This window comes from Alosa pseudoharengus, unplaced genomic scaffold (genome assembly GCF_046254945.1).
Source record: "Alosa pseudoharengus isolate Yale_2024_CS ecotype anadromous, Long Island Sound unplaced genomic scaffold, YU_APseudo_1.1 YU_APseudo_1.1_scf_9, whole genome shotgun sequence".
Classification (NCBI taxonomy): domain Eukaryota; kingdom Metazoa; phylum Chordata; class Actinopteri; order Clupeiformes; family Clupeidae; genus Alosa; species Alosa pseudoharengus.
The window spans coordinates 22,947,846-22,972,969 of record NW_027468881.1 but is presented as its reverse complement, the minus strand read 5'-3'; the positions used below and the strand labels follow the sequence as shown (position 1 = coordinate 22,972,969).

The window sequence follows — 25,124 nt, the reverse complement described above, 5'->3', positions numbered from 1 at the left end:
TTATTAAAAAGATTTTATGATCAGGATTGTAATGACTGATACGTTTGATAGAATGGATGTTATTAAATTCTTTAATAATAAAAAAAAGGTCTGTATATAAGAATGTTATAATGCTTTAGATGAGCATTGTTGTTACACATCTATTTACAAAAACATTGCGGAGGCAGCACTGAAAACGTTCTCCATAACCTCATTATAGTTCCTAGCCTGAAGATCACATCACTCATCTTCCTTAACTTTGCTGCAGCAGAACTTTGCTTGGCCTTGGTGGTGGTGGCTCTTCAGTGGAAGAGGATGCGTTTGTGCTTGGTGTTGGGGATCTGCTCTCGGCTCTTCAGCCTCCTCACAGCTTCTCTCATGTGCTTGGGCTGCAGGGGCGGCGTGTCTCCCCACTTGTCACATACGTCCAGGGCTACCGGGGGGGAGGAGGAGGAACAAGGTAAGGTCTTTGGGTTAGTTGTACTGGCGCGCGCGAGAGGGAGCGATAACAAAGGGGAACCAAACAAAGTGAAGAAAATTAATTTATAATCATGGGCGCTGCTTACCTTCTTCTACAATCTCCCCAGCAAAGACTTTTGAAATACCCGACATGGCAATGACCACATTTTGTGAGACGGAGGTTCCTGTGATGGACTGGATAAGCTGTAACCAAGCACAAGCACATTAAGGACCCACCATTAAAAAAAAATCAATAAGAAGCAGTTAACTAATGATCATAATGAAGTAACTCACCCTTTTAATAGCAGCTTTGGGAAACGCAGACCGTCTGTACATCTCGTAACGATTAAGCTGTTCCTCAGAAAATGAAGAGACTAAAACCCTGATGAGAGATTCATTATGTAAATGTGCATCAGTACGTGTTTCAACTAACAACAAACGCAAGACACATTTTATTGCTCTGAAGAGACTTACTGCATCTTTTGGATCTCATCTTCATCTACTTTCTGCCGTTTCTCCTTTTTCTTCTCTGCGTCAACCTTCAATTTCTTAGAGGCTGGGGGGTGTAGACCTGACGTTCCCTCATCCTCATCCTCCCCAGCATTCGCCTCCTTCGAATGTTCCTAAGGCAACAGAAAATAAGTACCAACTAATTGTATGCTGCAAAGCTTTGATCTTGAACCTTGATATAGGCTGTTTGCTGAAATTATTTTTCAGCAAACAGCCTATATTGAATAACTATTACTATTGAATAAATATAGATCAAAGTGCAGCTGAATAGAGAACAAAGTGTGTGGCTATTAAATGATTGCAGCATAGCAGGGACCATGTTGTAATTGCTGGGAACTGGTCTGCTCCTGAGCCACAGACCTCCAGTAGCTTTAATTTTTACGCAGACCCTTGTTAATATAATGTACACTATGGTTTTAGCTAAGGGGGTCACATGTTCGATTTTAAGATATTTTTTGATGATTATGATGATGAAACTGTGGTTCTTATAAGGACAATGATGGTGATTATGGTGTGGAATGTGGATTGATTTGTTGGGGGCAACAAAATGTTCCTCTGTAAATACACGGACTAACCGCTTTGTCGTCGTCTTTTTGTGACTGCTGGGAGCTGGAATCTACAGAAACTTCGCTTCCAACAAGTCCTTCTTTTTCACTAACGTCGTTTTCCTGCAATTCCTCCTTTGGCATGGATGCTGATCCAGAATCAATTTTCATTCTAGCAGGGTCAGCCATTGTGAGGACCTGTCTAGTGCTCCAACCACCTTGTCCGTTATCTCTGGGGGAAAGTTGTATATGTCAAACATATGTCCGAATCCAGATCATAGTAACTGAACATAGCGAAACGACATTCAATGGTAACGTTAGCCCATTTAATAACCAAGTGTTAGCCAGCTAGGAGTTAGCGCTGGCTATTAACCACAAACACGTAATATATTAAGCTCCAAAAACAACGATCAGATAACAAAGCAAGTGCATAACTGAACTGCATGGCAATACATCCTACTTCACAACGGCTATAATAGTATCATTAGCTATTGGTTGTAGTTTTGTGGTAACGTTATATGGGGTACAGCTAAGTTAACGTTAGCTATCTCTGCATCAACCAGCTCACTTCAGAGTGAAAATCTACAGTTAACTTACTATTACGAAAGAGATCTTCACCAGGGGGTATCCGGAGGTAGTGAGAGGCATCAATATAATGTTAACAATGCAACATGTATTTATAGCTCAATCAAATAGCTTAATCAAATACTTAGCCCTAACACTGGTGGTGCTGCTGTCTCGCACTTTGTTGATATATCAGCAATGCGCATATACACTTCCTTTTCCGGTTTCTCGACCAATTACATTTACTACTACCAGTGACAAAACCATCTGAATTGATGCATTATGCGGATAGTTGTAAAGGTATACCTACTATAAACTTGGCGTTTGCATATGTCTCAGAGTATTTAAGATCCATGATGCCTGAAAATACAATTATGGAAAAACTAATCAGGCCTCCTCTGATCCCATTAATTTATTCAAATCCATGTTTGTTGAAGCTATAAGCATTAATAACACACTAAATGTTCGTTACACTTTTGCCTGACCTTGTGACTCTGTTGGCCTGTCTTAGTTCCTTCCTATAGCAGAAAATGTCCATGCAATTATATTCCAAGGGAATTCAACTACGATTAAACATTTTCTAGTGTAGACACAAACAGACTTGTTCAGTGAGGGGCATTTGGGCCATTAGCTGTGTCCTATTTTTAAAAAGCATGCCTGTACATCAATGAGTATGGGATACCAGAGCAATGTAATTCAATTTGGAATGTGACATTTGCAGAAATTACAGAAAAGAAGTAAGCTTATGTACACGGCAATTCACCCTGATAAATTTATTACGCAAAATTATCACAAAACGACGTCATGTTGGTTGTTTCTAGGAAGTGACGTGTCAGAGACGGTCGAAGGAAGTTTGTCCGGTGGTGCTGAAAGAAACTTTCCCCGGAGCTGTAAGAGGAGTGTGGATCCAGGAGAACAGCGCAGCTGGGGAAACGGAGCCAGCTGTGGATGGAAGCATTTATTTTACCTTCGGTACGATTAAGCGAAGGAACAGCGTTGGCTTGGTAGGAGCGCAAAGGAATTTGCTCCCGTTTCAAATCCCTTTCTCCCCCTCGCCCTTCTCGATTTGAGATGGGGAAGGAGCAGGAACTCCTTGAGGCGGCGCGCACTGGGAATCTTGCCGCCGTTGAGAAGCTTTTGTCAGGGAAACGACAGTCCGCAGGGATCGGTGGTGGATCGTCGGGGTCCGCTGGAAGCAGCAGCAGCGGTGGCCACAGTTCTTCTCACCCCCTCTCCAGTTTACTCAGGTATGGGAAAGCAGAAGCCAGGAAGACAAGGGGAAGGGCAGCGGTGAATCTAACGAGCGGTTCCGACCCATGGGGCGGCAGGGCAAAGCGCCGCTCAAATGATTGTGTGACAACATTGTGTTGTGACCAGTTTGTTTTACCTCCTTGTGAAAGTGCACCTGGAAATGATAAAAGCAGGAATGCTATATTGCAAAAAAGACATGATGTCTGGATCTGGTATGCCCAATAAGCTAATGTTAACGTGGATGCCTTTGTAACCTGGTCTTACAAATAAATCACGAGTTTCTGGGAGGCGGACAATGCATTTCTTCAGGCGATACAATTATAATTACGGCCTTCAAATATTCCCCAGAAGGATTTATTGTAGCTACTGTGATTTTCGGTAGTTGTAGCCTGCCATGTTTAATAACAGTGGCTAGTGTAGCTCTACACGCGCGATGCAATCCCTCTTTGTTCGAGAGGAGTCTTGCACTGGGTAAAACTGGGGAAAACTCCATTAATCGGTCTCTGCCCCAGTGGTCGACTCGACCCGCTCTACTCAACAGATTGTGTCAATTCGTAAGCGGTTGTTTTTTGTTATGAAATGGACAGTTTGCGGAAATGCTCAAATAGTTCCCTTACCCATTATCCTGCTAAATTAATAAGACCTTGAATGAACCATCGAATGCCATTCCTGTGTGCAGGAAAAGGGAAAAGGACAACGGTAGCTTTTATCGCCTGAACTAGTGGTGTAGATTTACGACTAAAGGGACTCATGGAACTCCTACGTCTTAAGTCTTAATTTAACAGACACCAGTCACAGGCTGTCAGTGAAATGGGTCATCATTTCTGTCCCCTATTGTGTGTTGTGGTTTCATGCCAGGCGTTCATCTCCGTGAAGGGGTGGAATGCGATATGTGTCGGTGCCTTCAAATGGATATGTCTTCTGTTTCTATAACGTGCTTGACAGATTCTCGCAGTTTAACCTCGGGTGACAACTTCACCAAGACAACGAACGAATCGATCCACGTTGGCCTTTTGAACCCCCTCGAGGATGCCGCCTCATTCATTAACCGTGCCTATGTAGGCTTTATGAAATGCACTATGCACGACCATGACTGATACAACAACAATTTACTAATTTTGTTAACTACAGCAGTTATATGGCACGTGTGGTTTATAACCATGAGAACAAAATAACATGACGAGGTTTGGCACGTTGAATGCCAGTGGACATGTCTTTGCCATTGTATTGTGCACGCAATCCAGTACATTATAAAATGCCCTGGTTATGCTGGTATCGCCCTCATGACACGAATTCAAGGTTGGTGTTATGAATGTATATTTCTTTTAAAAAAAACGTATTTTCTGTCTTTAATCATTATGTTTTCTGGGAGCAGACTAATTTTTGTCTTCATGCAACGTTTGCTTGTAACTTAGTATGAGGTCCTCATCCACCCACTTTGGTGCATCCATCATCTACCTCAGAGAGCTTGTGTCCAGACACTGCCCACCACTTGAGGCAAAAGAAGCAATAGTTTAGAGCTGTGAGCTAAGGTGATGCATCACTGGACTGCCCATACCAGACTGCCCAGTTCTCAAACTAATTACATTAAACCCTCTTAATAGGAAATCCAATTCAGGGATGTCATGCAGTCAAGACGGGTTTCCTCCTTCTCTGCTGTACAGAGCCAGCGGCTGACTGAAGTGTCCATTGTATCCATGGGTTTATTGCTCTCAGCCTGGCTGAGGGAGATCAATGCTGGCTTCTCTCCACGGCGATAATGATGAGACTAGCATGTGTGGGAGATAAATAACCGGATGATGGTCTCGGCACGCCGGTGGACTAGGAGCGCGTGTGTATGTGAGGGGAGTAGGCTGGGGGGGGGCGTCACAACATACACAATGGAAGAAAATATGAAGCACTGGTTGTCTGTTTCAATTCTCACTCTCTCTCGAGGTGCCACGGTTAGCATCGACCTCAGGCTTGTGTCTGCTCCATTCAAAATTATTGGCATTTGTGGTTGCAAAGTGGCCTGTGGGAGCTGCTGCTATTGTATGTGACACTCGATGTAGCATGTGTAATCAAAATGTCAATACCCTTTTTTGTATTGACAGGGATTACCATAGTGGTTTGACTATTTATCCACTGCCTCTTATTTCCATATAGCAGGGGCAGCTTGTTTGAGCCTTAGGGCCAATATAACTACCTGTTCTGTATGTGAATCAAATCACACTGCTTTGTACTCATATGCTTAGTGCAATTGTGGCAGGCTCTGGCCTTGGGGGATCTATTAGTGTGCAACATTATAGGCAAAGCCATCAACAGATTGAAAGTACCATTGGCTGTCTGTGGCTGGAGTAAGTGTGGAGAGTGGTTGGCCGTACTGAACTCTCAGAATCGTTTGTCATCTTCCGTGTGTGTGTGTGTGTGTGTGTGTGTGTGTGTGTGTGTGTGAAATTAAACAGGAACAGAGGATTTTGTGCTGTTCTGCTCTACTGTTTTTGCCTGTTACAGCAATGTCTTATAGAGGCAGTTGACAGACCTTTGACTTTGCCAAAGTCGACAAAGAGATTTCCTCTCACCCTCTGGGAAGAAAACCTAAGCATTAGCCACAGACCATTGGGTAGGTATGCGCAAAGTCAATCTTGGGTTGTTCATTAAGGCTGGGATCACAAACAGTTTGCCTAAACTGAGAATTGAATACTCTCGTATTCCGCTTTGAAAGTTGCACTGGCGCGGCCACCGTTCCGCTGCCGAACCATAGAGAACAATAGGAAACCTGCCGCTGGCCAGGGTGATCCCTGCCTAAGTAGAGTCCCACTCTGTTGTGTCCCGAGTCATGGGATGGCTGTGAGAGTGGACTGGACGGATTCCCATAGTGTTAGCAGCGTAATGAGCTTTTGTGGCGGTTCATCTAAGGTTCAGCCTTGAGGAGAGAGGCAACTTTTGTGTTTCACTGTGCAGTGATAACAACACTGTTTACTGAATGTGCATTTGACTTTGAGAGCTATTTGTATTGTCAAGAGAATGTCTTAGGCTGATAAAGTGAAGTAGTGACGAATGTCAAGGGGGAGTAGTAGCATTTACTTATACACACAGGTTCTCAAAGAAATGCACGGTTCCATTTTGGAACACCTACTCCGACCGTGACCAGCAGCAGCAACAACAACGCCTTGGAGAGCGTGAGAAGCGATCAGCAGGTAGGCTGTGGCGTTCTCGTGCTGGAATCTTAACTTGTCAGTGAAGGAATGGCGAACGTGTTTTGGCCTGCAACAGTCAAGGTGCGCAAGAGGAGAGCTTCATATTGTGGAATGTATTGTGTCACGTTCCAGCATGGCTGGTCCACAGCTTCAGGCATGCTTATGCTTTGGGAACCAAAACATAACACACACAGTGTTTTATAGTAAACTGTCGTTCTTTCAGACACTGCCATGTTCTACATTTTTAGTCGCCTCGTCTTCATGGGCATATCCTATTGAGTAGATAATGCCCGTGAAGTGTTTTTTTGGCCTGTCCACACCTGACTGTGAGCCAGAAATGGACCCAATCAGACACACAGACGTTATTACATTATTACATTACATTTAGCAGACACTTCTTGACCAAAGTGACTTACATATGTTAGCTATATTACAAGGGATCACATTGTCCCCGGAGCAACTTGGGATTAAGTGCCTTGCTCAAGGGCACAATGGTGGAAGCCGGGAATTGAACCGACAACTTTCAAGCCCAGCTCCTTAACCACTACACTACCACCGCCCAGATGTCTGAAATACTAAAAGAAAAGTGCTCCAGTGTCTTTTCTTCAGACTTCTGAAGTAGTAAAGGTAGATGCAGATTTGCCTTGAAGTCTGTCTCCATACTGCACGGACCTCAAGGGGCCTCGTCTCCATTTACATTTTTTGTTGTTGTTGATGTGGTCCTCAGGAAGAGGTCTGTCTCTGGCACTTCCTGTGACCTGTGAAGTGGTGCTGGGAGGCCCAGGCAAAGCTGGAGCGCTTCTCTCTGGTAAGCACGGCTGGGCCTGGGTGTAAAGGAAGTTCACGACTGTCAGACAGTTGCTCACTGGACAGAAATTAGCAGAGGAATGCGTGAAGCATGTGGGGCTGCTCTCCAAAAGCAGGAGACTCCTATTAGCTTGCTTGACCCACTGTACAGCAGGATACAGATTCGGAAACTGTTTGACCTCACATAGCATTGAATTCGATCTGTCTGTTCTATCAACCCCACTTGCATCTTTGGGATGTGATGTGGTGGGGACGGGTGCTAATGTTATGAATATAGGCTCAGAACGGAAGTGAAACAGCCTCTAAGCCCCTACGGTGCAGATGTGGCCATGTGGAAGATGTTAACATACGAACTCTGATCCCTTACTATGTTCTGCCCAATCAGCAGTTAGCACAGTTTATGTCTTGCTGCATTTACCAATGGGCCAAGTTAGAAGGCTAATCAGTTTCGCAAGGCGGTTAACACAAAAAAGAACCACATTGCTCCCAGAAAACTGCAGTCCACTCCTTATCATCCAAAGTAAACTTTTCTTCTGCTAGAAAAATAAAAGGCGGTACATTTTCTCTGCCTCCCGAGTTTAAGTGAGTCCCTTTTAGAAGTGCCAACGTCAGTTTCTAGGAGGACGTCTTGGAGTTTCTGTGGTAAGCATCGAGCGAAAAGGGGTCAGGCCAGGTGTTTCCTGTTTGTGACGTCAGCATTACTAAAAAGTTTGTGCGTGTGATTCTGAGGCAGACTGGGCTTAGCTGACGCTGCAGACAGGCAGATGGCAGTCCCACTTAACCTGCATGCTCGGATTGGACTGATTCCTCTAAGCTGGCGCAATGCATGATCATAGCTGTCATATCTGTTGCGTTGTCATGTCTGCATCAGCAAGGAAGTTATTTAAATGGGAGAAGTTGTGCGTGAAGAATGTATTTAAGGAGCTAGTCAGCAAAGTTTGTTGTCATTGGCTGATTCTTTATTTTATGACTGATACTTAGATTTAACTTTTAGTTTCATATTTTTGTCTTGTGATCCTATGCTTCACTTCTCTCTCCACTAACGGCAATATGTTGCATTCATATTGAATTGACTTTTAAGTGGCCTACATTACGTCCAAAGCCGGCTGTTTATATTTGTGATTTTACCCTGTGAACTGGGACGGCAGTCTGTTTCAGTCTTGAGGCAATGGCTGTATTGTTCAGTTGCCTGAATCATGTGGGAGGTTTCATGAGGACAAACAAGAGGTTTGGTCCAATACAAATGGTTTGCTATAATTTATTACATTGCTACAGCTGTGGGGCTGCGACACAAACTAGTGGCCTGGTTGAGCAAAGCTGAAAAAGTGTCAGGTGTCAAAAATTCAATATCCTTTCAAGCAGGCGTTGTTTATTGTCCTTTCATTGAGACTGCTTAAATAGCTCGGCAATTATCCACGACTCTGCCCTAATTCTGTTTTGGAACTTGTCCTGCAGCACCTACATGCCTTCCATTTGTGAAGCATTGAGACAGTAACAGTTTTAAGCACACAGTCCAATACATTCATCCATATGGTATTCATTGGCCACAAGAGTTTTCACAGTCAAAAGAAATCGATTGAGGCTTACGCCAGTGATGCTTTGCATATTATTATGCCGTGGCCGTGGCCTACTGGTTAGCGCTTCGCACTTGTAATCGGAGGGTTGCCGGTTCGAACCCCGACCAGCAGGCACGGCTGAAGTGCCCTTGAGCAAGGCACCTAACCCCTCACTGCTCCCCAAGCTCCGCTGTTGTTGCAGGCAGCTCACTGCGCTGGGATTAGTGTGTGCTTCACCTCACTGTGTGTTCACTGTGTGCTGAGTGTGTTTCACTAATTCACGGATTGGGATAAATGCAGAGACCAAATTTCAAAAGAGTATATATACTTACTTATATACTTATACTTATTAATATGAATTGAAGGTGTCAGATTGTTGTCCAGGGAAGTCTTTGCAACAGATGCAGATGCCTGTTAAAAATCAACAAGAGCAGCTAGTCTTTTTGGAATTCGTCATGTTTGATGTCTGTAGAGGCTGTCCTGCTGGGAGGCATGATTGAACCATCTTTTTTATTGTGCTGTTATTTCCGTGTCTAGTCTCTCTCAAGACTACTTCAGTAGCATAGTCACAGCCTTGTTTTTCCTGTCTTGTCACAGTGGCGAAGGTTGTTAAATTCATTTGTGGTCTGTCCTTCCTCAAGCGTACTAGTCTCAAATAGAGACTAATCTTAACTCGGAAAAGCACTGACACATTACTTCCTTGGGCAAACACTGATATTTATATCTCGCCTCTGTTGTTGCTGTGTGATAAACGCGCAACGAGGCTTTCACTCTGGCACAACGAGGCCTGTTCTCCAGTGGAAAAAAAAAATGGCCACCTCCCAGGAAATGGCTCTAAGGCTTGTTTGCATGACCCTTCTGACTCTGCGCACAGCAGAAGCTGTGTGACCCCAGCAAACAAAAACGTGTTTGTTGGACGTTACAGTCGGTCAAGCCAGCGCTTCTGCGGCTGTGTTTTGTCTGTGTAAGTATGTTTGTGTCTCTCAGAGACTGAATGTCTCATAGTCAGGGGGTCAGCGTCCAAGATGTGACTGACTTTTTTTTCTCTCTTTTTTTTCTCTCTCCTCCTCTCTTTCTGCCTGTCTCTTTCTGCATGCCTATGTCTGTTTTCTCTGTCTCTCTAACTGTTTTTGTTGGTTTAGCCTGACTTTGCTGTCTCTAGCAGTCTCTTGCCCACCTGCTGATTTCACTGCCTAACATCTGAAATGCGAGGGGGGTAAAACAAACCCGTCAAACCAGCTTCAAACGAGTTTTATTTGTTGGGTAAAAAAAGGATATTTGGAATAATGGCTGCACTGAGAAAGCAGTTAAAGGCTCTCTGCAAGATGTTATTCTGTCTGCATTCAGCAGAGCAAGATGCACCTCCCACATGTGTCTAAAAGTACACAAAACACCACGCTCTCCCTCTTCTTATGCAGAACTTACTCATTTAGTAGTTCTCTAGAAGTTGCTATAAAAGCTATATCAGGCAGATTGCGGTTTTATTAAAGCACTTTTAGGAGGAGATGTGACTTTACGGGTGCATCTCAAAAATCATGGAAAGGAAAAGTTCACCAACAACCCATCCCCCCGCCTTTTTTTTGTTTTATCTGAATTATTCTAATCTTGATGATTACAGTTTACAGCTCATGGAAATACAAAATCCAGTATATCAAAATATTAGAATAAAGAATTTGTACTACAGCAGTGTTTCCCAAACATTGAGTTATTTGTGGCGGCCCACCACAATATCAACATTGACCACCACACAATGATTTTCCATGTCGTACTATTTAAATTCGATGGAATTTGTTCATTGTAGAGCTACAGTATGTGCACCTTTGCACAGCCTCCCCTTGTCGCTCAACAAACCTACCTGCAAGTTTAAAGAAAACCTTAACAGTCCTGCAATTGTTGACATAAAGGCGACTGGCTAAACCGTGCTTAAATCTGCATCATAACCACGCTGCGCTAAAAACTGTTGCATTCAAGTTAATTCTGCAAATCTACCACCACAGATATAATTCAATTCTGTGGGAAACACTGTACAGAAATCTCGACTTGAGAAGGGCAATGGAATTTTCCATGATGATATCCTAATGTTTTGAGATGCACCTGCATCTCTTGCTGTCCTGCTGACTTGTCTCACAGTTAGCGTTAGCCGCCTCTCTTCTGTGTGGAGGTTGTGTGACGACGTTGTGTGGGGTTTGCGGTAGGTGCATCTCTGAGAAGAGAGGAAACTAGTAACTGGTGTGGGAGCTACACCTAGTTTCTGATGTGGTTGTGGGCAGGTTTGAGCCTTTGTGTGACCAGATTAGATACTCTTCCTGATAGACTTCTTTGGCCCATTGAAACTACTACATCTGGAGCAAGATGTCATCAGTGTCTATTGCTGTACTGAGTCACCCACACATGTGTCCAGTTATAGGCCCAGTAGCCGGTGCCCCATGTTTTATGATTGTCGCATGAGGGTGTGACTTTGACGACATGTTGCACGTTTGACTTTTCTTGGGCGCTAATGAGAGCTTAATCCTAAAATAGGCTTCTCACTGTCAGCTGGTTATCTTGGACTGTGCCACTTTTGGGAGGAAATCACCAAAAAAAAAAGGAAACTGGAGCAGACAAAAGTTTGAGGGCTATTTTCAGATGGGAGATCTGGATCATGTGTGTCTGCGGGATTGCCTTCTGTTTATCCTTGTACTGCGTTTTGTTGGAGTCGCTGGATTAAACCATGTGAAATCTTTGTTGATGCACTAGACTTGATGAAGACTGATTGGAACGTAAACAGATGTTTGATATGGAAATGTAAACAAAATTAATGAAGAGGAGAAAATGCAGAAGGGGGGAAAAAAAACACACAGTTTTTGCTCTGACACCATCTGCCATAATGGTACATAGAACCGAGTGGACCACAGAAGGTATCGTGGCCTAGAAAAAAAGATTGTAATGATGAACAAATGTACTCTTGCTAAAGCTTCCCCCAAACACTTTCCCCTATCCTCCTGACTGGAACATTGCTAATGTAAATGCTTAATGCAAATGAACATGGAGCTGTAGTGTTTTTCTCCTGTTAGCTTAGCTCTGAGTGCACGTGTGTGTGTGTGTGTGTGTGTGTGTGTGTGTGTGTGTGTGTGTGTGTGTGTGTGTGTGTGTGTGTGTGTGTGTGTGTGTGTGTGTGTGTGTGTGTGTGTGTGTGTGTGTGTGTGTGTGTGTGTGTGTGTGTGTGTGTGTGTGTGTGTGTGTGTGTGTGAGAGAGCTGTTTAAAGCCATAAAGCGTCCTGCCTCAGCACAGATGCTGCCAGGCATGGACATACACACACACACACAAGCATTCATGGGTGTGGGTTCGAATACCATGCATGCCTGTTTCTAACACAAAGAGAGCATCTCTTCTGGGTGGGTTGATGGCACAGTTTGGTGTGTAGTGTGGTCCCTCTTTCAGTTGTAATTCAGGATATCTCAAAACTGTTTACTGTATGATGAACTGTTTATTTGTGGCAGACAGTGATCTGCAAAAGAGGCTCAATGATCAGTTTTATTATTGCATAAAATATTTCTTTTAATCATTTATGATTTCAGTATAGTCCTGCAACTCAAATGTTTGCCATTTGTTCAATATCATTTGGCTGATTTTAATCATTTCATTCTTTCACAGTAAGTGGGCTATGACTTTAATTATTGATGGATATTGTTTTTTTTTATTCACATTTTATTCAGGCTTTGAAGTCCAGCCATACATCTGTCAGGGACAATATGAACTCCCTCTGCCCTGTATGCTTGATGACCTGATATGATTTCATTGTCTTGTAATCCGTCATGGGTGAGATGTTGGCAGGTAATGCACTTTAGGAGGGGGTGGGGTGGCGGTGGGGGGGCAGCAGCTGAGACGAAGACGAGAGGAAGGCCCAGCCCAGCCCAGCCCTGCTCTGCCCTGCCCAACACTGGTCCTCTGGGTGGGCGTTTTGCTGCTGAATACCAATAAGCCGGGTCTGTGCCAGCATCGCATCTGCTCCCAGCACCCTGTCCTCGTATGCTTAATTAAACCCAATTGCCCTGGCAGACACCGAAGTGTGCCAGGCAGACACCGCTGGGCAGAGCGCCCCGAGGCCCTCTGAGGACCTAGTCCCTCGCTGGGTGGCCACAGCTCTCTAATTGGCTCCTGGAGAAATCTGTCCGACACCGGGGCCTTCTGCACCACTCTCACCTGCAGACTTCCCTCCAGAGTGTGTGTGTGTGTGTGTGTGTGTGTGTGTGTGTGTGTGTGTGTGTGTGTGTGTGTGTGTGTGTGTGTGTGTGTGTGTGTGTGTGTGTGTGTGTGTTGTTCATTTGTCCTCTTTTTTTCCTCTCCGAGCACTTCCTTTATTGGTATTTATTCTTTCGGACAGATCACGTACGAGGAACTGGCCTGCTAGGGAAGCTTAGGCCCTGCAGAAGCGTCTGTTGAGCTTTTTTGGCCATGGTCATGTGTGTAGCAATTCTGCAACTGCTCAAGCCTTTTAATAGTGTTTTTATGAGTGCCAAGGCCCTTGTTTAGATCTCCATGCTTCAATGGTCTTGTCTGAGGAAAATTGCAGGTCAGCTGGACCTGCGGCTCTGTTTTGAAAACGAGTGTAGTGTGGATGAAAAACAGGGTGAAAGAGAGGTGCCAGGAGGACATTTCAGTGAAGCTATGAGGTTCTGTGGTCTGCCTGCACACTCAGAATGAGGAAGTAAATCAAATGATCTGCACTACACTCTCTCTCTGCCTTTTATCAGTCTGTCATGGACACATTCAGACACTCACTCTTGCTCACATGCTCACATGACATTTTTCTCCGTTTTCAGAAAGATTTGCATCCACACAACAGCATTTAGAGAACTCATTTGTGCCCACAAATGGGAAAGTAAATTTAAAAAACTGCTGCTAGCTAGGACATTTTATAGCCTAGCCTACAACTAATACTAGACTACAATTAAACAAAATTATCATTAAAGGGGTACCACCATGAGATATTTATTCAACAGAACATGGTTTGAGCAAACAGCATTTCCCCTGCTAAGTGAACTTTAAGTTGGTAGCATTTAGCATCACTATATTGAATACACCAAGATGTTGTGTCATGGTTTTCTATTCATTGCAGCAGGATGTGGTAGAGGTTTTGGGGGGTGGCACTCAGCTTAAAACTATTGGGATAAAATTAGAGCCATGTCATCACCATTATCAGAAAAGCTCTATCAGTTTTTTTGGGAAGTCTTCATTTGGGAACCGTTTTCATAAATACATTTTAAAATGTCGCCCTTGTGTGAACGTAAGGCTAAAACACAACAAATATTGTTTAACCACTGTCTTCACCATCTCAGTTTCTGTTTTCTCACTTCTTGTTTCTCACTCTCATTCTGTAACACTAATTTCCCACTCCCTCACTCACTTTCTCTCTCTCCCTCTCTATTTCCTCTCTCTCCCTCTCTCTCTCTCTCTCTCTGTTCATCCCTCTCTCCCCTTGTCTCACTCTTTCACTCTCCCAAAGCTTTATGCGCCACCAAAATTACAGCCGGCGAATCTCTTTCAAACTCCAGCTTCATCAAGCCGATATCCCCTGAGGGAAATGAAGGATTAGCTTTTCCTTTCACGCTGCTGGAGTTCTTAAATCAGTTCCCATGCACACAAGGGGCCTCTTGCCTTCGCCTCCACCAGCAGCAGCAGCTCCCATATCTCCAACACCCACCACCGCCACCACCACCTTCTTCACACAACCCCCTCCTACCCTCCCTACGGCATTGCCTCTCCCCATTTCCTTAGAGCCATTCTTTTGTCCAGTCATCATCAGTGCATCTCTCTCCTCTCTCTCTCCCTAAGAGGATGAGGTGGATGGGGGGGGGGAACTGACTCATGCCCTTGAGTTCCAGAGTACAGATGTTGTGGAGGTGAACCGGGTAGCATCTCTCGCGCTCTTTCGCTCTCCCTCACACACACACACACGCACGCACGCACGCACGCACGCACGCACGCACGCACGCACGCACACACACAGATACAGACCCCTCCAGACCCCAGCAGTGCTTTAGCACGCTGAGAAAGAAGACAGCTTTGCATTTTAATTGTGTTGGTCTTAGTTGTGTCTGCTACTTCCTCTTCTTTTCAGTGTAACCCCCCCACCCCACGCAGTTCTCCTCCCCTCCCAAAAGATAGCATTCATCCCCTTTCCACTCAATTTCCATAATACCTCTTCACGTCCCTTTTTTTGGGAAAATGTCCATGTCCACTTTTTTTAAATGCATAACAACAGAATGATGGGAGTTTTGATGTGGGAATGCATTCAGCAGTAAGCTGTTATGTAAAAGCCCCCTCCCAACCCCCACACTTTCTCTCTCTTTTCTCTCTTCCCTCCTTCTCTCTCTCTCTCTCTCTTGCTCTCCCTTCATCTCTCTTGCTCTCTCTCAATCTCTTTCTCTCTCCTTTCTTTCTTGCCCTTTACCTCTCTCTCTCTCTCTCTCTCTTCATTATTGTAATCTGGGCCAGCTACTGGCGGCCAGTGTTTGTTTTTGCTGCCTTGCTTTTAGCCCCTGATGTGTTCAGTGGGCATGACGCTGGAAATGGTGCAGCTTTGCTCAGCTCCGTGTCGCACTGCCAGACAGCTCTGGCTCTCTGGGCTAAGCCTGGTGTGGTGTGGTGCGGCACGGTGCGGTGGAGATTGGCACGATGCGGTGCAGAGTGGCGCGATGAAGCTAGTCAGAGGAGACGCGGGGGCATTTTTCTGGGGTTGCGCAGGGAGATCTGCTTGAGTGCCCCCATCCAGACTGTCAGTGGGGCTAGTGGTGGCGGTGGTTATTGAGAGGGTTGCCTTGATAACTCCCCCCTCCCCTTATCTCCCCTGGTTTTTCACCTTCTAGTCTCTACCCTGCCAAGGAGCTAGAAATCACCCGCCATGCCTCAAACCGTAGCCATGGAGGGTTTGTATGTGTGTGTGTGTGTGTGTGTGTGTGTGTGTCCTGCAGTTTGACTGACTGCTGTGGCGCTTTCAGACTCAGACCTTGATGACCGTGAAGAGAGACGTTGGCGCACCGTCAGCTCAGTTCCCATCCAAGACAGAAATGGAGAGCCCCCCCCACATACACACACACATCACCCCCAGGCTGACAGACACTTATTTAATGAGGCTGTGCTCTCGGTGGTGCATAATTGCAGGCTGTAGCTGAGGGCTATTATGAGAGCTGGGCTGTTTTTTGTTGTAGCTGCACTGAAGGATGCCTGTAACAGGAACAAAAACAGGAGCCCAGAGCCACATCAAAGCCATGTTGGCGTGACGCCATGGAGAGGAGCATCCTGTCGCCTGGCTTGATGTGTCCCTCGCTCTCCTCTCCCTCTTCCTTTACCTCGCTCTCATCTCTCCCTTTCTCCCTCTACCTCACTCTCCTCTCTCTCTCTCTCCCTCTCTTCCTCTACCTCGCTCTCCTCTCTCCCTCTCTCCCTCTACCTCCCTCTCCTCTCTCTCTCTCTCTCTCTCTCTCTTCCTCTAACTCGCTCTCCTCTCTCCCTCCCTCTCTTCCTCTACCTCACTCTTCTCTCTCCCTCTCTTTCTATACCTCTCTCCTCTCTCCTCACTCTCTTCCTCTACCTCTCTCTCCCCTCTCTCCCTCTCCCTCTACCTCACTCTCCTCTCTTCCTCTACCTCTCTCTCTCTCCCTCTACCTCACTCTTCTCTCTTCCTCTCTTCATCTATCTCTTTCCTCTCTCCTCCCTCTCTTTCTCTACCTCGCTCTCTCCTCCCTCTCTTCCTCTACCTCATTCTCCTCTCTCTCTCCTCCCTCTCTTCCTCTACCACTCTCTCTCCTCCCTCGCTCCCTCTACCTCATTCTCCTCTCTCTCTCCTCCCTCTCTTCCTCTCCCTCTCTCTCTCCTCCCTCTCTCCCTCTACCTTATTCTCCTCTCTCTCTCTGCCCTCTCTTTCTCTACCTCTCTCTCCTCCCTCTCTACCTCTACCTCATTCTCCTCTCTTTCTCCTCTCTCTTTCTCTACCTCGCTCTCTCCTCCCTCTCTTCCTCTACCTCATTCTCCTCTCTCTCTCCTCCCTCTCTTCCTCTACCACTCTCTCTCCTCCCTCTACCTCATTCTCCTCTCTCTCTCCTCCCTCTCTTCCTCTACCTCTCTCTCTCCTCCCTCTCTCCCTCTACCTCATTCTCCTCTCTCTCTCCTCCATCTCTTCCTCTACCTCTCTCTCTCCTCCCTCTCTTACTCTACCTCATTCTCTCTCTCTCCTCCCTCTCTTCCTCTACCTCTCTCTCTCCTCCCTCTCTTCCTCTACCTCATTCTCCTCTCTCCCTCTCTTCCTCTATTTCTCTCTCTTCTCTTCTTCTCCTGTCATGACACCCCCCTTCAGTAGGGTCAGCCATGTGGATGTGGGTGATGTCACCCTTGCTGAACGTGACAAACAGGAGACATTTGTGGTGATGAGTCATGATGTCATTCGGCAAGAAAACACGGCCGTGATACTGTGTGCATCCGTGTGTGCGTGTGTGTGTGTGTGTGTGTGTGTGTGTGTTTGTGTGTTTGTGTGTATCTGTACACTACACCTTTTTGCCTGGGTTCACCGGGTTTGTTTTTCTGATGAGAGGAAGGGTTGCAACAGTACATTAATTTGGCTTGCTACATCAATATAAGAAGGCAAGCCTATTTAAATCATGCAGTGGTTAAGAAGCAGAGGCTCTCGACAGGCTATAAGCTAATTTGCTTATTGTTAATGGTGCTACGTAAATCAATAAAGTTGTATTGAATGTTATATTGTTAAGCATCTTTAGTCAGAGACAATCACCACTGATTGTGCTGAACATACTGATTACACCACAAGGTCAAAAATATTTTTTTGCAAAACAGAGCAGCATAATAACCACCACATTGTGTCATAACATCCCAGACTGTGTGACTCTGGTTGTGGCAGATTTAGAAACATTGCCACGAGATCATGGGGATGGTGTCATATCTGTGGAAAACCCTGGGTATGGTGGTTATGCACCCAGCAAGTGGAACCCGCCTGACTCCCATCATTTATTTAGGATGCGCTCCTGCTCCCTCTTCCTCGTCTTCCTCGCCATGGCTTTTCCAAAGCCGGCGTTGCGTCGGGCACAGCAAAGCTCCTCTGCTGCCCTGATGCGCTGCTGCTGGTTGTGCTCCTCGGGCTGCTGGCGGCTCAGGAAAGCCTGGTTGTGTGCCGTTTAATTACTGCACCCTCTCGCAGATTAACAGAAGCAAATGATCTTGAGATGCGGAGAGTCGGGCTTAAGTGTATGAGTGCGGCAGGGGCTATATTTATCCTCTGGGCGGGCAGGCAGGCGTTCTGTGAGCACGCTCGCTCGCTCTCTCTGGAGCAGATTTATAATGCCATGTCCCCAACAATGATGTTTCCCCTCCCCTTGCTCCTCTCATTACATTGCTTTCCTCTCCTCTCCTCTCCTCTCCTATCCTCTCCTCTCCTCTCCTCTCCTTTCCTTCTCTCCCCTCTCTTATTCTCATCTTACTCCTCTTCTCTCTTCTCATCATCTTACTCCACTCCTTTCCTCTCCTCTCCTCTCCTCTCCTCTCCTTTCCTTCTCTCCCCTCTCTTATTCTCATCTTACTCCTCTTCTCTCTTCTCATCATCTTACTCCACTCCTTTCCTCTCCTCTCCTCATCTTACTCCTCTCCTCTCTTCTCATCATCTTACTCCTCTCCTCATCGTACTCCTCTCCTCTCCTCTCTTCTCATCATCTTACTCCTCTCCAGTAATCTCCTCATTTTACTCCTCTCCTCTCCTCATCTTACTCCTCTCCTCTCCTTATCTTACTCCTCTCCTCTCCTCTCCTCATCTTACTCCTCTCCTCTCCTCATCATTTTACTCCTTTCCTCTCCTTATCTTACTCCTCTCCTCTCCTCTCATCACTCCTCTCCTCCCCTTCCCTTGCTTCTCTCTAGGGATGCACCGAATCCCGATTTTTGGGGTTCGGCCGAATACCGAATCCACTGGTTAAGATTCTGCCGAATCCGAAACCGAATACCGAATCCTACTCCATCCTCAGTCCATTAACACAGTAAACACATTTATGAAGTAAATAACATCCACAGCAGTGTATATTTTATTTTATTTTATTTTAACTGCAAATTGAACATGTAGCTCGACTAGAATCACCTTCTTTGGACTGAAAGTACTGCCAAACAACACTTTTTCTGCTCACGAGTTCCATTTTCACTTTCTCACTCACACAGCCTGAGCTACTGCATTCGAACGGGCCACCTACGTAAACACCTTCCTATAATCAAAGGCGCCGTCATGACGTCGACCAGTGTAGCGCGCATAGTGTAAGCGTAGGGTTCGGTTCGGTGGGGAAAAATTCTAAGGTTCGGCAGAAACCGAACCCCGTCAAAAAATCCAATATTCGGCCGAATCCGAAACCGAATCCTGGATTCGGTGCATCCCTACTTCTCTCATTTAATTGCTTTCCTCTCCTCTCCTCTCCTTTCCTTCTCTCCCCTCTCTTATTCTCTTCTTACTCCTCTCCTCTCTTCTCATCATCTTACTCCTCTCCTCTCCTCTCCTCTCCTCATCTTACTCCTCTCCTCTCTTCTCATCATCTTACTCCTCTCCTCTCCTCTCCTCTCCTCATCTTACTCCTCTCCTCTCTTCTTATCATCTTACTCCTCTCTAATCTCATCATTTTACTCCTCTCCTCTCCTCATCTTACTCCACTCCTCTCCTCTCCTCTACTCATCATCTGACTCCTTTCCTCTCCTTATCTTACTCCTCTCCTCTCCTCTCCTCACTCCTCTCCTCCCCTTATCTCTCTCCTCCCTCCTTTCCTCTCCTCTCCTCTCCTCTCCTCACCTCTTTCTCCTCTTTCTCCTCCCCTCCCCCCTCCCCTCTCCAGCAGTGTTGCAACAGTAATGAGATTGCAAAGCACTGCCAGAAGAGTGCTTCTCTCTGTTTTGCTCTTTATAAATAAGTGTGTTACAGTTTTGTTTTATTGTTCGTCTCAGATTGGTACCTACCTTCCTTGTGTGATGTTTTGCCATCAATGTGTTTGTGTGTCGTGTATGTGTATGGGCCCCAGGGGTGTGTTTCAGTATGCCAGCACTGTCTAAATGGCTTTGAGGGCCACAGGCTACCAGCACTACTCAACCATGTATGTGCCGCTCTGTGGTTGGTTATGTGTGCCAGAAGAGCAGTGGATGCTGAGTAGTGGTTGCTAAACAACACATGTCACAGTTTTTGTTAAGCTGTGAAGATGTTTTTAGCAGACGTCCCAACCACAGATGCCCCAACCACCACGGAAAGCATTGTGTTGTCAAGTCAAGTCAAGTCAGCTTTATTTATATAGCGCTTTTCTTACACAGAGGTCATTCAGACAAGCAAACAGAATAGCTAAAAGCATAGAAGGGCAATAGTCAAAGAACAGTTTAAAAATGATTTGTCTTGGGTGCAAATAGTATGCTGCGCAATAATTGTGTGTGTGTGTGTGTGTGTGTGTGTGTGTGTGTGTGTGTGTGTGTGTGTGTGTGTGTGTGTGTGTGTGTGTGTGTGTGTGTGTGTGTGTGTGTGTGTGTGTGTGTGTGTGTGTGTGTGTGTGTGTGTGTGTGTGTGTGTGTGTGTGTGTGTGTGTGTGTGTGTGTGTGTGTGTGTGTGTGTGTGTGTGTGTCCATTCCTCACTGTCTGGTAAAGAGACTACCTGTCTCGTAGCCTCCCTATGCTCTTTCCTCATTCCTCTCCCCTTGTGTCATGGCTCCCTCTCTGAGAGGAGCTCCTCCTGCTGCATTCCGTCGGACTGACTGACTGACACACCCCCCCCCCCCTCATCATCTTCACCACCACCACAGTGCCAGTCAGAGTTCAGAAGAGGCACTAAACATTATTAAGTACCAATGAGGCAGCTTCCTACAGTGAGTAAGGCACTGGGTATCCTTGCTCACCAATCCAGCTGATGTACCTGTCAGTTGGCCAAGGACGAAATGAAATAGACATTAAGGTTTGGACTGAGGTCTTCAGACATGTACTGTACTAAACCACAGCTCTAAGATTAGGCCTGAACTGGTTCACACAGGCTTTAAAAGACGGGTAAAATTGAGTGTTTTATGCAAGGCAATTTCACCATAACTAATGTTGGTTGGGTTGCGTAATGTGTAACCCTCCCCTCCCCTCCCTGTCCCATCCTCCCCTGCTGTGGGAAGGCTTCGGGCTGCAGAGTTTGCAACACAGATTTGACAAGTCCCCTTAACTGAACACGCAGCAAGCGAACGTCGCCTTGACAGGGGATGCAGCTTTGGCTTTTTAAAAATAGAGCAGGGGAGACGCAGGCTGGCGCGCCAGGCGAGCTGGAGTGTTGTTGCCTACCCCCCCCCCCCTCTTAGCGTGACTTGGCTGTAATGAGCTTAGGAGGCTGTCTAGTCTGGCCCGGGTTCAAGGTCCAATCTGACTCACACCTCATAGAGTGTACAATGGGTGTATCCTGCTCTGGCCAACGGAACGAGGGCTTACTCACAAATCATTCATACCTTGTGAATCACTGATGTGCCTTGTACTGTGTGTAGTGATGTATTTTGCATGCGTGTGTGTGTGTGTGCCACGTGTTTGATGTTGTTGTGTTGTTTATTTCTGTTCGCAGTATTTGGAGGGGCCCCAATGTGAACTGTGTGGACAGCACTGGATACACTCCTCTTCACCATGCAGCACTCAATGGACACAGGTGGGGCTACTTTCTCCCCCTCTTCTTATCTCCAAATTGGCCTCGTGTGCGTGCATGCATGTGCGTGCATGTGCGTGCATGTGTGTGCATGCTATGGCCAGCCAAAATTGAGTGTTGCTCCTGCATGCCCTAGTGACAGAATCCCTTTGCCAGGCCTACTCTACACCCCTGTGTTAAAAAAAAAAAAGCACAAATAGTGATTTGGCAACAAGGTAAGTGCGCGGAGTAAGAACCTGGACACTCCCCAAACTGGAGCACAAATCTAATCTCAAGGCTGCATGTTTACACAGCGCCGCAGTGCTGCCGCGCTCTCACACAGTGCAGTTCACCCACAAGAGCCGGATATATGACCTGACTCCGGAACCGTTCTTGGCCCGCCCGCCAGAACCACACCGGTTCCTGTCCAAATCCGACTGCGTTCTGCCTAATGTTCTCCACATGTCTTCTCACAACATGTTTAAGCAAATTGCCCCACTAATTGGGCCATTTAAAAGAATACCACTCTACCAGCTCCACAGTAGGTCATTTATAACTGTTAAAGGACTATAAGGCTGAGTGGAGTCTAGATGGGCACTAGGGGCATACAGAATTGGATGGCATTGTGTAGAGTGCATTTAATCCAACCCTTCCATCAGTTAACCCAAGCTGAGGTGTAGCAATCAAATGTGATTTAGCACCTTTGATGTGTTCGCAAATGACCCATCAAGCCAGTCGAAGCACACCAGTGTGCTAATACAGGAGGTCATTCATAAACATAGCGAGTGGAGGGGAAGCTTTGGCGACTAACGGCATGTATTTTTTTTTTTCTTCAGCCTCGTTCATGCACTGAAGCATATGCGATTCTCACTCATTACTTTAACCCCCTGCTTCATTAATTGGGCTAATTAGCAAATCCAAAAGGGGTGACCCCAAAACTCCCACATAATGAACTCCGAGGAACATTCTCCCTCCTCCTTTAAATTACTGTGTTGGTGCTGTAGCTATTGCTGTTTGTTTGGTTTGTTTTGGTTTGTTTTTTCGGTTTTATTTTCAATTTCCACCTAATTTTGCATAACGCATAACAAAGCATATTTTGTTACCAGAAAGGAAAATGGAGCAATACACACATGCATATAAATGTGCACACACACACATGCACGCACACACACACACACGCACACACACACACACACACACACACACACACACACACACACACACACACACATACACACGCGCGTTGTTTAGACGCCATCTAATCATCGGTGTTGTTGTTTTCTCTCTCCGTGTGTCTGAGAGCAGTGAAGTGGTGGAGCTACTACTGCGCAATGAGGCCCTCACCAACATGGCCGACAACAAAGGCTGCTACCCGCTACATCTGGCTGCCTGGAAGGGTGATGAACGCATCGTCCGGCTGCTCATCCACCAGGGTCCCTCGCACCCCAAGCTTAACGAACAGGTCTGTCTGTCTGCTGCCTCCCTCACTTTAACCCATCCTCACACACACACACACACACACACACACACACACACACACACACACACACACATCCATGTTGACGTTCACAGCAGGTCTCCATTGCCACAATTTCCACTGACAGTTCTGCCCTGATGGTTGAGCACTGTACTGGAAGCCCCTTTGTTATAATGGTATTCTACATTATAGGACCTCACTGACCCCAGCCAACCCCTAGCCACCTATGTGCTCTTAGACAGGTTCCATCACAAAACTTGCTGAAAGAATTTGGGCAACAATTCACCTGATGACAAATCAGAGAGTGAGAGTGAGAGTGAGAGTGTGTGTGTGTGTGTGTGTCTGTGTGTCTGTGTGTCTGTGAGATGGTAAGAGGTCCTTTTAGGGGCTGCACGATTTCAGAGTTAGTTTCCCCCTTTGACTGTTCTCCTTCCTGTTTCCTCTCGTGGTCAGCTGTAATGCTCATCTGTGGCATGTGTCAACATGATGCAAGCAGCCCCTTTCACACGGCAGACACAGCTCCAGTTTGTTACAGTAACGAAGCCGTGTTGTCAGTCATTCTCTCCAGCAAGCGCTGGCAAACGTGCAGAAGAACTGCTTCTAGAACTATGGATTTAAAGGAGAATTTCGGCCATTTTTTACATAGCTCTCTGTTTCTCGAGGTCACCGAGTACTGTCGTTGCTGAAAACAAACTAAAACAATCAGTTCTGCATAGCTCGAGTTGCTGCAGCCGACAGTTAGAGCTTCCAGGCAGCTGCAGTGCTACACTCTGGGGGCGCGTTCATGAGCCCCCATGTTCATGCTCCCAGAGTGTTGCGCTGTCGCTGCCTGGCAGCTTAAGCTGTTGGCTGCAGCAACTCGAGCTAGGTAGAACCAATCTTTTCTGTTGTTTTTTGTACTGACCACCTTGCTCCAGCGGAGAGATAACAACACATGATTGGCACGATGTCTTCACAATAGGGATGTAACGATTACCGGTATAATGGTAAATCGCGATAAAAATGTTGACGATAACAATTACCGTTTTCTTTTGAAATATCATAATTATCACGGATTATTACCGTGGTGTTTAACCGTGTGTTTAATCCTTCCCAGCTTCATCCGAGCCTGCTTTTGACATACAGTAGGCCTGGTACAATGAAACAAAACTGGTACCCTACTGATTCTGTTGTCTAATTGATGGATTTAAATAACAGAAATAGCAAACTCCAAGTCATGGTAGGGTAAGTTAAGCCAGTGTTTCTCAAAGTGTGGTCCGGGGACCACTGGTGGTCCGCAAGCTATCCCAAGTGGTCCGCGAGCAGACGTTGTAAAAAATAATATAGATGAGTTGTTTGCAATATTGAACCAACTTGTATGTAAATCCAAACAGTTCTGCAACACTGCCTATGTAAGCTATGCCAATTTAAATGAAATGAATCCTCTGACACAATAAGCAAGGTGCAAAGACAATAAGCAAGGTGGTTCAGTGAGTAGGCCTATTGTGTCTATTAGCTAGGTGGTCCGTGAGGTTTTTCTAATGGTTAAGTGGTCCTTGGTCTGTAAAAGTTTGAGAAACACTGAGTTAAGCTATAAACACATAGCCAATTAAACATGAAAAAGTGAACGGGACACTTTTTGAAAATATTTCAGCTTGTGTAGGCCTACCACACTTTTAAAAATACCGCGATATTACCGAAAACCCGTGATCATTTTGGTCACTATAACCGTGAGGTTAAATTTTCATACCGTTACATCCCTACTTCACAACACACCCCATGATTGGCTCAATGTATTCACAACACACCACATATTTGGCTCTATGTATTCACAACACACCACATGATTGGCTCTATGTATTTACATGTCGCCGCTTTGCCGCAGAAGGGGTGGGACAACTGCCATATTGCCGTTACAAACGAACCCCATGCATTTCTATGGAGGATTTTTTGAGTGCTGTGTCTCATTAGAAAGTCTCTGCTGACAGTACTCTGTAACCTCGCGAAACAGAGATCTATGTGAGAAGCTGCGGAATTCTCCTTTAATATAATATAATTCCTCTAATTATATTGATGATATATTGATGTGGTGTACTAAGAAAGAGACTAGAAAATGCAGCTTTAACCCCAGCGGCCTAACTGTGGCGGTTCACGTTAAAGGACATTGAGAGCGTGT

General features: G+C 45.8%; 2 protein-coding genes across 12 annotated transcripts in view; one reads left to right on the top strand and one right to left on the bottom strand.

Moving 5' to 3' along the window:
* Window positions 1–57: 57 nt before the first annotated feature.
* On the bottom strand, window positions 58–2,242 carry taf11 (TAF11 RNA polymerase II, TATA box binding protein (TBP)-associated factor). The gene is made up of 6 exons (XM_076275692.1): window positions 2,091–2,242; window positions 1,524–1,723; window positions 913–1,061; window positions 733–820; window positions 546–642; window positions 58–412 (listed from the first exon to the last, which is right to left on the bottom strand). The coding sequence occupies exons 2-6, from the start codon at window positions 1,680–1,682 to the stop codon at window positions 282–284; spliced, it is 624 nt and encodes a 207-aa protein (XP_076131807.1). The 5' UTR covers window positions 1,683–1,723; window positions 2,091–2,242; the 3' UTR covers window positions 58–281.
* Window positions 2,243–2,894: 652 nt separating this feature from the next.
* The window catches only part of anks1aa (ankyrin repeat and sterile alpha motif domain containing 1Aa), a 106,701-nt gene continuing 84,471 nt past the window's right edge, over window positions 2,895–25,124 (top strand). For 9 of the 11 annotated variants that reach the window (XM_076275884.1, XM_076275890.1, XM_076275894.1 and 6 more), the window contains exons 1-3: window positions 2,895–3,304; window positions 21,436–21,516; window positions 22,798–22,954. In XM_076275884.1, the coding sequence (XP_076131999.1) occupies window positions 3,129–3,304; window positions 21,436–21,516; window positions 22,798–22,954 (414 nt within the window). In that variant the 5' untranslated portion in view covers window positions 2,895–3,128. The remainder of the gene's footprint in view (window positions 3,305–21,435; window positions 21,517–22,797; window positions 22,955–25,124) is intronic. The other 2 variants (XM_076275891.1, XM_076275895.1) reach the window with 1 other exon arrangement.